This window comes from Corylus avellana, chromosome 9, assembly GCF_965113065.1.
Source record: "Corylus avellana chromosome 9, dhCorAvel1.hap1.2, whole genome shotgun sequence".
NCBI classification, from domain to species: domain Eukaryota; kingdom Viridiplantae; phylum Streptophyta; class Magnoliopsida; order Fagales; family Betulaceae; genus Corylus; species Corylus avellana.
In genome coordinates this window covers 1,336,328-1,351,416 of record NC_142498.1, presented here as the reverse complement: position 1 = coordinate 1,351,416, position 15,089 = coordinate 1,336,328, and the positions used below count along the sequence as shown (strand labels likewise).

At 36.6% G+C, this 15,089-nt stretch overlaps 2 protein-coding genes across 2 annotated transcripts; both read left to right on the top strand.

The window, feature by feature from the left end:
* The first annotated feature begins 732 nt into the window (after positions 1-732).
* Positions 733-4,858, top strand: LOC132190052 (DnaJ/Hsp40 cysteine-rich domain superfamily protein). Its single transcript, XM_059604933.2, has 3 exons — positions 733-1,105; positions 3,913-4,062; positions 4,185-4,858. Exons 1-3 carry the CDS (start codon positions 878-880, stop codon positions 4,260-4,262), a joined length of 456 nt encoding a protein of 151 aa, XP_059460916.1. The 5' UTR covers positions 733-877; the 3' UTR covers positions 4,263-4,858.
* Positions 4,859-8,853: 3,995 nt separating this feature from the next.
* Positions 8,854-10,138, top strand: COL4 (zinc finger CONSTANS-like protein). The gene is made up of 2 exons (XM_059604932.2): positions 8,854-9,593; positions 9,683-10,138. Exons 1-2 carry the CDS (start codon positions 8,919-8,921, stop codon positions 10,001-10,003), a joined length of 996 nt encoding a protein of 331 aa, XP_059460915.2. The 5' UTR covers positions 8,854-8,918; the 3' UTR covers positions 10,004-10,138.
* Positions 10,139-15,089: the final 4,951 nt, after the last annotated feature.

Here is a 15,089-nt window from a genome sequence, read left to right as displayed (position 1 = left end):
AGATTCTCTAGTTATTTAATCACAGGAAGCAAGTTAAATATGTGGATATAATCATTTATCATCTTTTTGTCCGTTTAATTATGATCTATTTGTTATAAAAATAAAATAAAAGAGTGGTGTCATGGGTATTACAGTTTTTACTGTAAGGGCGTGTTTAATATACGGAATAGATTCGTAGAATTGAATGACTATTCCTATAGAATAATATTTTATTTGATTTATTCAAGGAATAGTCGTTCTCATTTTATCTAAATAGATTAAGGCACATAAAATAATAATAATAATAATAAATTCGGTGGTCCGGGGAATATGATCCTCTCCATTTAGTGTAAAATGAGAAGTAATATTGTAAAATTTTGTCATTCAACTTTAATGTTAAGACTATTACCATTCATTTTAAACTAAATAGATACTCTCAATTTTAACTTAAATGGGGAATAATAAAAGTTGTTAGTTAAAATAGTTAAACTATTTAGAGAGCGCTGCACAGGGCACCAAGGCTTCCTCCCCCGCGCTTGGTGCCCCATGGCACAGCCGCCGTCATGACTTTGCCTTGTCATCTCCGGCCAATCACAAAAATATAATTTTTTATCTAGACAGACACATAAATTTATAAGGGGATTAATACGCCCGCAGGGCCGCAAACACTTTCCTTTAATATAATCTATAGTTTATCTTTTTAAAAATTTTATGGCGGATTAACCCAATCCATCAACTTTTATATTATTATTAATTATTATTATTTTATATCTCTCAGCAATCTTCTTTAAAATCGAGGGAACTTCCCTACGTAAACGCACAAAACGACCTCGGAAACGTTAATAACTCTCTCCTACAGAAAGCAAAAGAAAAAAAAGAAAGAGAGAATTAAGAAACGATGAATTGTACGTGTTGTAGTAGGCATGTGATTGTGCCGAAACCAATCCAGAATAAAACCTTCGCGTCGCCGATTGGTGTCCGGGTGATTGTACCTCATGGTACAACCGCCGCCGCCGCGAGGTCCACGAGTTCTAGGGTTTGTGCTATTCGGGCTTCAGTGGTGGACTCGTACGAGAGCTCCTTCAATTTCGCCAACCGCATGGAGAAAGCCTGGTTAATCTCTCAGGTAAGCTCTTTTTTCTTTTTTTCCCTTTATAATTTATTTTTCCGGTCTGTGTTGGTGACAATCAATTATTGAAATCTTTTTTGTTTTATTTGTTAAATTTTCCCTCTATTCAATTTCTCGAATGAAGTGGTGTTTGGTTGCATAGAATTAGATTCAGTAGGTTTCGTAATATAATGAATTTGCGCGCGCGCTCGCGCATTTATATATACATATATGCATATGATTGAGTTTTGCAGAAGTGGAATCCTCGAATTAGATGCAATTCTGCGCAACGAGAAACGTAGCTTTAGGAAAATTAAGATTTTTGAGTAGTTTTGGATTTATTTCTATTGGTCCACAGCTAATCTGAAATAAAACTTAACATCTTTGGAGAGCCAGTTACTAAATCTACATACCTCTTTATAGCAGTTTACGCGAAATCCACATATGGAGTTGGAGCTTAATTTGTAGCAGGAGCACATTAATATTTTCTTAATTCTTTCAACTATTTGTTAGTTGGGTTTCCCTAATTGTTTACTGATAATTACAATGATAGTCTATTTGGTAATGAGTTGCGTGCCAATCTGTTAGTAGGGTCGGGTTTAGGAATCCAATGTTAGATGCAACAAAGCTTACACTTTTGAACAAAGTGTCTCCAAGGAAGCTACTGGAAAATGTTACATATTAAAATGACAAGGCATTTAGGAAAACGAGATCTGTTTGCACTTTACCAGGCATAGAATAAATGTCAGGTGTTCATACATGCCATTTAAATCTTGAAATGTGATGGAAAAGTACAAATCTTCATACCTTTCACCTATGTTTAGTGATTTGAGTGGCAGTATCACAATGCTCTAGCCTTTGAGAGTATCTTCCTTTTAGGATTTTGCCTTAATGAGGTCTTTGGTGATTAGTGATTGCTTCATGGACCAGATGCTTAGCTCACTTGAGGAATCCATTTGGGCAACCCTAGTGCAATGCATGACGAAAAGAGCTTGTTAGTCATTCTTTATACTTCCATGAATTTTTAATTTTTTTGATAGGTAAAACAAACAATCCAGTGAATCCACTTCTATGCTTAAATTGATATCTGTAGCTTTATGCTCATGTTTTGAAAAGCAATTTATTTTCTTTCCTCAAACCTAGTTTGATATGGAAATTGAAGATGTTGGAAAATTGTGTGGAGAAATGATATGATTTTGTTCATTAGGAGGTAGGAGTGTACCACAACAATGCAATAGGAAGTGGACCAATGAGATAAAAGTAGAAACAGAACGTGTAATACACTAATACATGATTCTTACTTGTGCTTTTCTGATTCTTAGTCATTGATGACAAAATCACTATAGGTGAATTAGGACAACTTACTTAATTTTGGTGTGGGGACAGGGATGATGTGGGGGGGGGGGGGGGTGGCGCATGAACATTTTTTAACCATGCCTACAAGTCTTTTAGATCATTGCGATTGGCCTTGTCACATCTCCTTCCTTATCAAGGGAAGTTGTTGTCAAACTAATTATGATCACTCCATTTATAATAGTTAGCTTTTTTTTTTCTTTAAAGATCATAAAGTTAATTTTTGAATTAATTTATTAGGATGCTTTATATAAGCCAGTATATTAAAAGATGAAAGGACCTCTATGCAACCCTCTATTCCGTGAGTATTTTTCTTGTGTTGGTGTATAATATGCTTAAATTAGGGGTTGTTTGTTCCCATTGGGAGCAGAAGTAAACAGGTCAAGATAGCAGTCATATCCTCATAATTCTAAGCTACAAATGTGTTATATGCATGCTTCAATGAGTATTTGTTACCAGCTTTGCCCCTTTCAAGTGTGATAAATGGCTTTTTCAGTGTTCTAGTTTGCTGTCCATTTTAAACTTGAGATCTTTTTAATCCGTTTGTTAGGAATATAGATTTCACATTCTGCCCTTAGTTTTATAGTTTCTGAGTTCTTATGTGATTGGTCTATTTATTACTCCCTCTATATCAAAATAGATGGAAGTTTGCAAACGGCATGCATGATGTAACAAAGTAAACATAACAGTTCTCCTAAAATGCTCTTAGGTGAACCAAAAAAGCTGCTTTCAAAATTTCAAAAATTTGGGCTTAAATTTGAGGGTAACATAGGAAGTTAAATGGATAAATGCTTTTGTTTGTGAAACTTTCATACATTTTAGGACAGTCTAAAAAGGAAAAAACCTCATCTTATTTGTGGGGAGGGAGTAGATGAATTGCTATTTTTAAGTTTCCCGTGTAGCATACTTGGTCTCGTGGGTGATTGCTATGAGAATTTATGCTTGTGGTTTGAGTAACCATGGCTTTGTTTATATATTTAGTTCTGCCTTAGTAACTTAAAAGGACAGTAATTTTGTTTGTTCTCTTTTAAACAACTCCTGTTCATCTGAGGTTCTTCACCACTCACTTGCTTTCAAAGAGTATCTAGGAAATGGTTCCAGAAATCTCCGTCTTTGATTTAAGTATCAAGCTAATTCTTGCAGAAGAAGAAAAGTAAAGAAATAATAACAGGAGAAACCAATTTTATTTCATCCTCGAATATTGAGCCATGTTCAGTGATGTAGAAAAGTGAACATGGAGTAGATTTTGGGCTAAATTACTTCCCTCTAAAGTATTGGAAAGGGCAGAAAGATAGCTATTTTCTTGGTCAGATACTTTATGTTACAAATAGAGGATTGCGGTTTATTTATCATGCGTTGCTACTTCTGTGGAACTGGCCTGATGTTGAGGCTCGTTCTTTCTTTATGAAGACATGTTAATAATCTATATTTTGCTTGTTTCCTTGTTTCTCCATTGTTCATGCCACTTTCAGCAACCAAGGCCAGTTGGTTGTTCTTCTTGCAACTCAAATGGACATGTTGAATGCAAATGGTGTGGGGGTACAGGATTCTTTATTCTTGGTGATAACATGCTCTGCCAAGTCCCCTCAAGAAACACCAGTTGTGTTATTTGTGGTGGAGTGGTAAGTTAAATCTACAAGGTCTTTAATCTACGGCTAGTATAAATCCTTAGCGTTCGTTCAATCCGCCGTTTCTATAATTGCAGCATGGATGACCCTTTTATATGTTGTCATTATACTTCCAGGGATCAATGTGTTGCTCTGATTGTAAGGGAACAGGCTTTCGTGCCAAGTGGTTAGGAGAGCCTCCTATTTCCAAGTAGCAGTATTGCTTCTCAGTGGGTGAAAGGCTAGCTCCATTCATTTTCTGGTATCTTCTCTCGTTGATTGCAGCATTGTGTTTTCCAAATATTGATATTTGTAGCCCATTTTACTCCATAATACAAATTACACCCTTCTTGTTACTTTGCCTATTTCTCAAAGCAGTCAAGCCACCTAGTGTCATCACAAACACATCAGCCTGTAATCTGTATCATATTCATATCAATTCTTAAAATATTTAAGTAGATTCTTTTTATGAAAAATTGACCAATATTACCATTCTCATTTCATTTTTAATTACTCTTCACATTGCTATCGGTGTAGTTTCTATTGTTGTTGTAATGTGGATTGGGATCTTCTGCAATTTGGACAGATGGAGCCCATATGGATTTGAATTCATTATGTTGCTATTAACTTCTAGCAGCCTAGCACTAGTATCGCAACGTTTCATCAACCACCATCAACGCTGTCTATCAATGTTGTTGCTATCATGTTATCGAGATCACGAATACAATTTCCATCCATGATTACAAGTCATTGTCACTGCATCGTTGTAATTATTATAATCTTTTAATTTCTCAAAAATACAAAATGCAACAATAAGAAAAATCTATGATGAAGAATTCATCTTCAGAAAGATGTATGTTAGGAAAGAAATTGGAAAGAAAGAAAAAAAAAAAAAAAGAAAAAAAAAAAGAAAAAGAAGAAATGGGAAGGAAAGCAGGGTGCAAGTATTTTGTTCAATAAGCCATTTACTCAAACATCAATAACAACAATCAACTTATACACCATTAGATTTCACAAATCTAATGTAAATCATAAAATAGATCCTCCCAATTTGACTTCGTCCAACACTAGTAGTGTTTGTATCAGCAATGACAGCAAAGGAATCAATTAAAAAAAAGAAAAAAAAAAAAAGGAAAAAAGAAAAAGGAAAACAAAAATTAAATTTAGTCATCCAGTTTTCATGCAATTTTTATTAGTTCTTAGGGTTTTTAATTTCAATATTTCGTTCTGTTTATTTTGTAGTTTTAAATAGGTATTTCCATCAATTTACTATCTAATTAATTAAAGTATTAATGCTACGTGGCTCTCGTCTTACACATCATGTACTCACTATATGTGACACATGGCACAATTATGTTAAAAATGATGTATCAAACAACAATCACATGATTGGTCTAACATGACATTATGTTAATTAATTAAATATTAAGTTGACGGAAAGTTTTATTTGAAAAAAAACTAAAGATTAAATTTGATTTTTTTTTTTTTTTCGTAAAACAATGTTTGCATTGAGTTTTGTGTCGGGCCTTCTCATTGCTTTCATCGATGGGTCGCTGTTGGGACTATTTAAGCCCAACAGAAATCATATTTATAAGGGAGCTACAATATTATAGGAGTGTAGGCCAGGGTCTGAGATGAGGATGGCCACTGGTCAGAGAAGAACATAATATCATTTGTCCAACTGCTTAATTACTATAATTGCTTTTTTATTGGTACCCTTAACGCATGCTTTTTTTTTTTAATTTTTTTTATTTGTGTTTGGACTTCGACGATGGACTGATGGACATAACAAGGAATAGGGTGTCCCCACTTTATTATTATAATTTAAAGTCAATATATGAAGTCAATGACTTTTTTAAAAAAATTTAAATTATATAAAATTATATATGCACTAATTTTAAATCTTTATTATAGAATAAAATTTTATTAAAAATATACCGTGTAATAGGTGCTCAACAAAACCCTTGATGCTAGTCATACTCGAATATTCTTACGATGTAGACATATCATTGTTTTACTTTTATATTTGCATCTCTCTCTCACTCATGACTCATGAGGGCCGGTCTATCACAAAATGTCTGGGTATAAATGCCCTAGCAAGAACCCATATGGTTTCACGTCCATTTCACCCTCATAATTTCACATTCACATGGCTTTCTAAACATCCAACTACTTTTTTTTTTTTTTTTTTTTTCGAAAAAATAAAATAAAATAAAATTAGCTCTCAAAGTTTCACTAATATGCCTCAATACCAACATTCCATCCAAAATTTTGATGATCATCGTCAAAGTGTCACATCAGCACTTATATATGAAGGGAGTGACGGAACTATTCATTTTCCCCTCTCCTTCTTCCGTTTTTTTTCCCTACTAAACATAGATACTTTTTTCTTTCATTCACTTTTCCTTTTACCCTTCTTCTTTCCCTCCTCCAATGTTCCAACCCAGCATAAGAGTCAAATATGGGCCATGAGATCCTTGTGCACCCAAGATTTGGCTTGCTTCCGATGATTAAATAACTAGAGATATCTTTTGGTTCAAATCGATAGTGAATATTGCAATATTAAGGAAAAAATTGCTAATAATGGTAAATGCTAAGATTCTTCTTGCGATCCAAACCATTTGGTGTGAATATAAATTATCACCATAGGCCTACTCAAATAACCTTTAGATGAAAAAAAATTGAAATAAAAAAAGAGAGAGGCAATTTTAGCCGGCCACGTGGCAAGCATCCATAGTAGTGAGCAATCTATGGCTCACCTTCTGACCATTCAACCACTATTACAAGAAAAACTTATAATTTCCACATGGAAACCATACGTCCGCATCAATAACTAACGTCTAGCAATACACTCAAACACGGAATAACATACCCAACAAGAAAAACTACATACTACTAACACCAATGTTACCATATTGGACCATTTCTAAGGAGCCTCTCACAATAAAAAGGCCCTCCCCCCAAGTACGCAAAGACCCCTCCCTCTCCGAACTCTCTTTTCATTTTTATTTCTCTCTAAAATATCATAGTACCTAAGCATCAAATGCTCTCCAATTCCTGCAAACCAACGATTTTTAGTAACTTCTTCTATACTTTGTAGGTGGCTCACCGACTTACCCGACCATCCAAAAACATGCTTCAACACCATCTATTTAAACCACAAGAGATCTCAAGTGTTATTTAATCACTAAATGTAAGCCAAAATCCAGCCCTAGTTAATGTTTCAGAGGATAGGTTTAGTAAATATATATAGGTTTGTTCTTCAACTTAGCTTTATCCCCTTTCCTATAGAAAAAACGCGGAAGTCTTTTTTTCATAAATGTCTACAAATTTGATGGTGAGATGTTTGAGCACAAAGCAAAAGGTCACCCCTCACCAGTCAAAGCAGCAGAATAGTCAGAGGCATATTCCATTAAGGTGTGCATCTCAAATTTCGTGTAATTAGTTCCCACTCTTCATTGTCGGCACCATCTTTGGGCGCTCCATGGCTCCACCATGGTATGATTTCAACATCTATCATTTTTATAGATTCAATAATTTTTATTTTAGTATTTATGATATTTTACTATATTTTCAAAGTAATAAATCTAAAATTATAACATTTAATCATTTATTTAAAATAATTATTAAAATATGAGACAATCTACACGATAAAATAATGCTATATTTTGCACATAACAAATACCCCCTTTTAATCATTTCAAGAAGATAAATATTAAATATCACCGAAAAATAAATCAATAGAGCCAAAAGACTTATTTGGGCATTCCTTCCACGCCATAGTATTGCCCCAAAAACACGTAACATAGAGACGGCCATAAATACCAGCGTCGGGTTGGGATGAGGCCCATGGCGTCTGCCTTCCTAATGTGTGGGTAGCATGAACGGAATTAAAACTTTAAGTCTATTATATATATATATAATTTTCTTTTTTTTTGGACCACCTTATGAGTTATGCCCTTGGCCCTCCAAGCTTTAAGGTAGTTCCATCCATGTGTGAGAGAGTCTTTTTTATTTTTGTTTTTTAACACCACTTGCCAATATTATTTTTATATTTGGTAAAGTTTACATACCCCACTTAAACTACCATCAAATTAAAAATGTCTTTTTCAAACATTTATTTGTGACTCTGTCCTCCTAAATTATCAAAATACCACGAATATTCTCAAGACTAGCAAAAATATAAAAATACTCCAATAATATATATGGGACCAAATGCAATGCAAAACTAATATGGGACAATAAAGTACTGAGTAATAATATAAAGAAGATTAGAGTTTTTTTAGAGTTATCTCAAATTTGATATAACATTTAAAATTATCAATAAATTAAAATTTAATAATAATAATTTCAAATTGAATAATAATTTTAAATAAGACTTAAAAAAAAAAATTATAGTTTTTCTTACATCATTACACCAAATTGCTGGCAAGGAGCCAAGGATAGAGTATCAAACATGGCAAAGCATTGACATCCAGGCTACCGCAGCGCACACGAGTACTTCCTTTTCACTTTTCACTTTTCACTTTTGCCAGCGAAGTTCACGGCATAGTACAGATCCCTCTCGAAAGGACACCGACATGGCACCCTCGTGGGACCCACCTGCAATTACGACTTTTTACGCAAAAGCGTAGCCAAAAGACAAAAGTCCAAAAGCAGACCGGACCCCAACCTCCCCCACAATGACCATTGTCCATTTATTTTGGCTAAGCCTTGGTCACGTGTCGTTTCTCTATTGGCTAGATCCCGGATCTCCCTAGCCTCACAAGATAGACCCAATTAATTTACACCTAATCAACAGCCACCACAGAGAGAGAGAGAGAGAGAGAGAAAGAGAATCTGCAGTTTACCGAAAGAAAAGAGAGTGGACTATGGCATCGAAGCTCTGCGACTCGTGCAAATCGGCAACGGCGACGCTGTTCTGCCGAGCAGACTCCGCCTTCCTTTGCGTGGGCTGCGACTCCAAGGTCCACGCGGCCAACAAGCTCGCGTCCCGCCACGCGCGCGTCTTGGTCTGCGAGGTCTGCGAGCAGGCTCCCGCCCACGTCACGTGCAAGGCTGACGCCGCCGCCCTCTGCGTCACGTGCGACCGCGACATCCACTCCGCCAATCCCCTCGCCCGCCGCCACGAGCGAGTCCCCGTCACGCCCTTCTACGACACAGTCGCCGTGAAGTCCGGAGCCGCCGCCAACCTCCTCGACGACCGTTACTTGTCCGACGGTGATGTAAGCAGAGAAGAGGCCGAGGCCGCCTCTTGGTTGCTCCCAAACCCTCCCACCAACCCTGCCAACAACAAGGTGACTGAGAATCCGGATCTGAATACGGGACAGTTCGTGTTTCCGGACATGGATCCCTATCTGGATCTGGATTACGGACACGTGGATCCAAAGTTAGAAGCGCAGGAGCAGAACAGTTCGGGTACTGACGGAGTCGTGCCCGTTCAGAGCAAGAGTGTTCATCAGCTCAGTGACAACTGCTTCGATCTCGATTTCTCCGCTTCCAAGCCCTACGTCTATGCCTACAACACTCACTGTCTCAGTCAGAGTGTAAGTTTCTTGCTCAGAACAAATATCTGTTTGTTAATTGAGAAAATGGTAAAATTATGTTAGTGCTGATCTTGTACTTCGCTGCACAGATGTCTTCCTCCTCGCTCGACGTTAGCGTGGTACCGGATGGCAGCGCGGTGACCGAAGTGTCCGATTCTTACGGTAAACCCGTGATGGAGTCTGCGAATCGGACGGTTCAGATATCATCGGCCGATCGTGAAGCGAGGGTGCTGAGGTACCGAGAGAAGAGGAAGAACCGAAAGTTCGAGAAGACGATCCGGTACGCCTCCCGAAAAGCCTACGCCGAGACGAGGCCGCGAATCAAAGGGAGGTTCGCTAAGCGGGTGGACATGGCGGATGTCGAAGTTGATCGTGTATGTGGCGGGTACGGCGTCGTTCCGTCGTTTTAAGCTTGATTTGCCGTCGTAATAAATTGACGCTTTTTTGTGTATATACTTTTGTTAAGGTGTTTGATCGACCGTTGATTTTGTAGAAAAAGTTAATGGTATGTTGTAGCAATTAATGGAATTTTGCTTTTCTCCTTCTCCGGCCTTTTGAGGTGGCGCACTTTCTCAGCAATGACAGTGAATCAAAATCTGAGTTGCTATTGGATTATGTGGTTGGATTAGATTAATTAAATAATTAGTTTATGATTAGTAGGAAGATGTTGGATTAGCCAAAATCATCATCTTTTGAGCTTTGTTTATGGACTTAGACGAAAAGGCCCCCTGAGATGTGACATCTGACTTTTTTAATTTATGGGTGGCATTTTCTAGGCCATACAACTTCTTCCTTATGTTAAATTCCATATAAAATAATTAGAATCACCAACAAGTTGACAAATTTCTATAGGCTTTTTAAACGTACCCATAAGTTGAAATTAGGACAAAATTGTCCTAAACTTTAAAAGATCAGACAATTTGATCTCATCATTTTGTGTAAATGACTCCTCTCCATTTTATTTGGGGATCCTATTCCAACTTGAAACACCCAAAGTTATTCTTTATCATTATTGTAGGTGCTGGACTGAGTATCGATGAGCCAACCGGCCCTCAGCCCAAACACAACAAACTTGAAGGCTCATCGTTGAACAGTAAGCCCAGTGGCCCTTGGGTTCGAGCAGGCTTGGGTCCAATCCAAACAGCAAGGACCCTTAGACCGTTGCCCGAAGCCCAATAACCCGTCCACACCCTCAAGGGGAGTCCACATGGCCAAGCTAACCGACTTTTTGGGAGCTGTACTACAAAAAGCTTTCATGGGCCAAGAACACCTCCTGCTAGTACATAACAATTGTGGTAATTGCTTTTATATTCTTTCTTTATGTCCACGTGTTCTTCCTTGCTTTCCATATTTTTGTACATTTTTCATATATCCAACATTTTCCTTATTGAGAGTTTGATTAGGGCCTATTGGCCTTTTAGGTTTTATTGGATAGGAGCCAAAATGCAAAATGGCCAAACAGCCCAAACTCCGATAAAAGCCCTTTGAAAAATAAATTCCCAATTGGAAATCATGACCCATACCTGCCATGACTTATATATTAATACAAAAGTTCCTATATATATATATATATATATATATATATATATATATATATATATAAGTAGTAAAAAGTAATCAAAGATTTGATTACAATGTAGATGGTTCAATAAAAAAAAAAAAACCAAATTAATCTTTTTTTTTTTTTTTTTTTTAAACAGTTCAATTTCATTCATTGATAAACAAGCATAAAACTCAAACAACACATAGCAAAGCTTTGAAGTAACCATAGCCGAAGCTACAAGGTTACAAGCGTAAAAAATGACATATTATATTCTAGACTCAAACAAAATCCGCTAGCCTATGACTAATTTTGAAATTAAACAGCAGATCTGCGACAAACACTCTCAAACCAATGCATATGTGGCTCCTATTCTTTGGCATTGAGGGCAGAGAACCCAAGTCAAAACTCATCATCCTCGACCCAAAAGTCAAGATAACGTTCACACCCACAACCTAAAGGTCTTGACCAAATCAACTACCCCGAAGGGCATTAGGCGGGCAGATCGAGAGAGAGGACCGAACATTATTACAAGCAAAAATAAAACCGATACAGGGAAACAAAACAAGACTGAAAGAACAAAAAAAAGGAAAGCAAGACAAAATTACAAGGAAATAACTAACAAAAAAAAAAAAAAAAAACACTAAGAGGATGACAGCAGCTGAAAAGAAGAGCCGATCACGTGCTCGTCGAAAACCGAAAACGGAAAGGGACGTTGAAAGCTCATCGCGGTGGGGGGCGCGAGAAAACAGCCCAGCAAAGGACGGTGGGCAGCGGAGCAGGCACAGAGGAGATCGGCAGCGCACTTAAACGGAGGGAGAACTTTGAGTGAAACCCCATGAGCATCACTCACAAAGAGTACCTAAACAAGCAGAAACAACAAAAGCAAAAACAGGGAAAAAAAAAAAAAAAAAACTCTAGAAAAACCAAGAAAATGAGCGAATACAAAAAAATAAAACAAAGAAACAAGAAACCCAAAACGAAAACCACGTCGGCGAGGAAGGTTGCCAAGGGAAAATGGCTGGAACGCGAAGAACCTGGATGGAGCCGAAGAGGACAGGCAGAGGGGCGAGCGACGACGTGGGTTCGCCAAGGATAGTAGATCGGGCAAAGAACGGCGGATCCAAAAGCCTAGAGCAAAAAAACAAGACCAAAGGAGAGAGAAGAGGCGGAGAGGAAGGGAAAAGGAAAATCGCCCAAAGACCTAAGAGCATCAGATAAATAGGTTAGCTTGCTAAGAGAAAGGGGGTGATGCAATGGGAGTGGAGGGGGGAGGTAGAGGAGGGAGAGGGGAGGAGGGTCAGATGGGGAGAACAAAGGTTCTCCCCCTCTGACAGAGCTCTCTGCTAGAGATGAAACCTAGTAGAGAGGGGAAAACCTAATTAATCCTAATATATATAAAAGGACAAAAAATTATCTTCAAACCAGTCTGAAGGAAATATCTTCCAACCCATTTAAAATAGTGTCAAGTATCTATATACATTTAAAACGCACATTAAATTTTTAACGTCATTAATAGCAGTTTACTTAAACTAAATTTAATGTATCATATATAAAAAGAGTAATGCTAGCTAGAAACGGAGGCAGTCTCATTTATTCCTTTGATCAGTTATGGGCTATAGAATTACTCATATAGTCATATAGGAAACCTCATATTCTAACCCACAAACTAGAAAAAGAAAAAGACTCACAAAAAAGAAAAAAGAAAAGAAAAATTAAGAAGATGCTAAAAAACCATGCGTTTTCATTCTCTTTGAATATTCATGGCTTGGTGAGCAAGGCAGACAGTATAATAATTAATACTGGTCATTGTCGTTGAATATTTGACTCCTACCATGTGTTTTCATTCTCTTTGAATATTCATGGATTGGTGAGCAAGGCAGAAAGTATAATAATTAATAGTGGTCATTTGTTGAATATTTGACTCCTTGATGGGCAAGGAAGACATACAATGCGCACATGTATGATAAAACAGTGAAACAAAAAGAAGACACTTCCCTGTTCCCTCTATATAAACCTCCTCTGTGTGTGTGTTTTTTAAGAAGGAGATGGCTGTTTTCTTCTTTCCTTTTATTATTTGGTGGTTATTATTTTATGGTATTTATTCATATTTATAGTTATGGAGGACGACGAAGATAAAAACATTATGGTTTGCTCGTCGTGCGTAATGGCAATTTGCATGTCTTGCCGAAAATGGCTTCATTCATCCGAGTCCTCTTTCTCTCCATATATGTACATGTCAATCACCATCTCTTCAATAACTCTATTTTTTTTTTTCTCTTTTTTTCTTTTCCTTTTTTATTTTTATTTTTTTATTTTTTTTTTTAATTTTGTTTTCCATTTAGATACAAATTTCATACAAACGGGTTGATTATTATTTTATGGTATTTATTAATATTAGCATTTATGGAGGATGATGAAGATAAAAATATTATGGTTTGCTCGTCGTGCGTAATGGCAATTTGCATGCCTTGCCGAAAATGGCTTCATTCATCTGAGTCCTCTCTCTCTCTCTGTATAGACTCTATCTCTTCATATAACTCTATCATCTTTTCCCTTCTTTTTTTTTTAAAAAAAAAAGAAAAGAAAAATCTTCTAAGTTGATGTAACTTTTAAAATTATTATTTAATCAAAATTCAATAATAATCTATTAAAATTCACATTAAATATCTACCTGACCTTTTCTTGTCGTTCAGCCGATGCCAATCTTCGACTTCGGCCCCCTTACCGATGATTCGGCCGCCAAGTTGGAGCTTATAAATGTAGGGCTTGGTGGTGAAGACTGCCCGATGGATGTTAGGCATTCACTTCTTCTCCTTCTGTCTGGTTGCCGAGAAGGAAATGATCACTTTTGATTTTGATTTTGATTTTTTTTTTTTTTGTCATATTCCTACACTAAAATCTCATTTTTGAAATTTACGCACATTGCCATTCGCCATTGGAACAAGTTTTTTATTTTTTAATTATTATTATTTACAAATACTCAATGTTTTCTTTTATTAGAAATGTTACACATATTTCTGCACTTCGTCTACACACCGAAGGGGCCAACTGTGTGCAGTGCACGCAAGAGTTGCTGCCTACTCTGCAACGAGACCTCAAAGGTGCCAGCTGCATCGTAACACAAGTCCTCCCACCAGGCCACAATTCATTCGACAGTCTGAACTCTTGACTTGACACCATACCCTTGGTACCCAAATTGTCTAAGGTGGTGGCAACTTGGTATGTGGAATAAAAATTTATTATTAGATCTAAAATTTAATTGTAATTTTTATTGCCACGTCAGCAAATATATACTTAAGTGTAAGAGTGAAAGTATTAATAGTATTTTTTTTCCGCTTTCTGCGTTTGGATGACATTCCTGGTGAATAGTTTTTGCTTGCTTCCTCCACTCTGGTTCTTAAGAGTTGCACTGTTTCCAATACTAGTTTTGCAACTTAACAAGTTGGGAGATTTACAGTTATACAAAATTACAAAACCCATCTATCTGACCGGGGGCAGACCGTTTTGAAATTTGTTTGAAATGTAGGTCTTATAATAACTTTTTTATACTTAAGGTCTAAATTGCTAATAATCTGAATAATAAATTTGTTGATGATTCAAATTCTTATTACCAACAACTAGATATTGAAACATTAATTGTTACTTCTAGTTAACTGAAATTGGATTCTTATGTTTTGAAGAATCGGCTCCTCTCTAGTTGATCCGAGGATGCATTTATAAATCGCATTTATGGCACTCATCTAACATGTACGAAGACAGTTGATTTTTTTGGTATTCGATTCTCTTCACCAAGTGTTGTGAATCTCTAATCAGACCTCAGTTTCAATCAAGTCATCTGCTATTCCCAACCAGAAAATCACGGCAAAATCATTGGAAGTGTTTTTATTTGATTGTCACTTTCGGTGTCACATTTATTTATTTAATTTTTATTGTTAATTGTATGCCACGTAAAG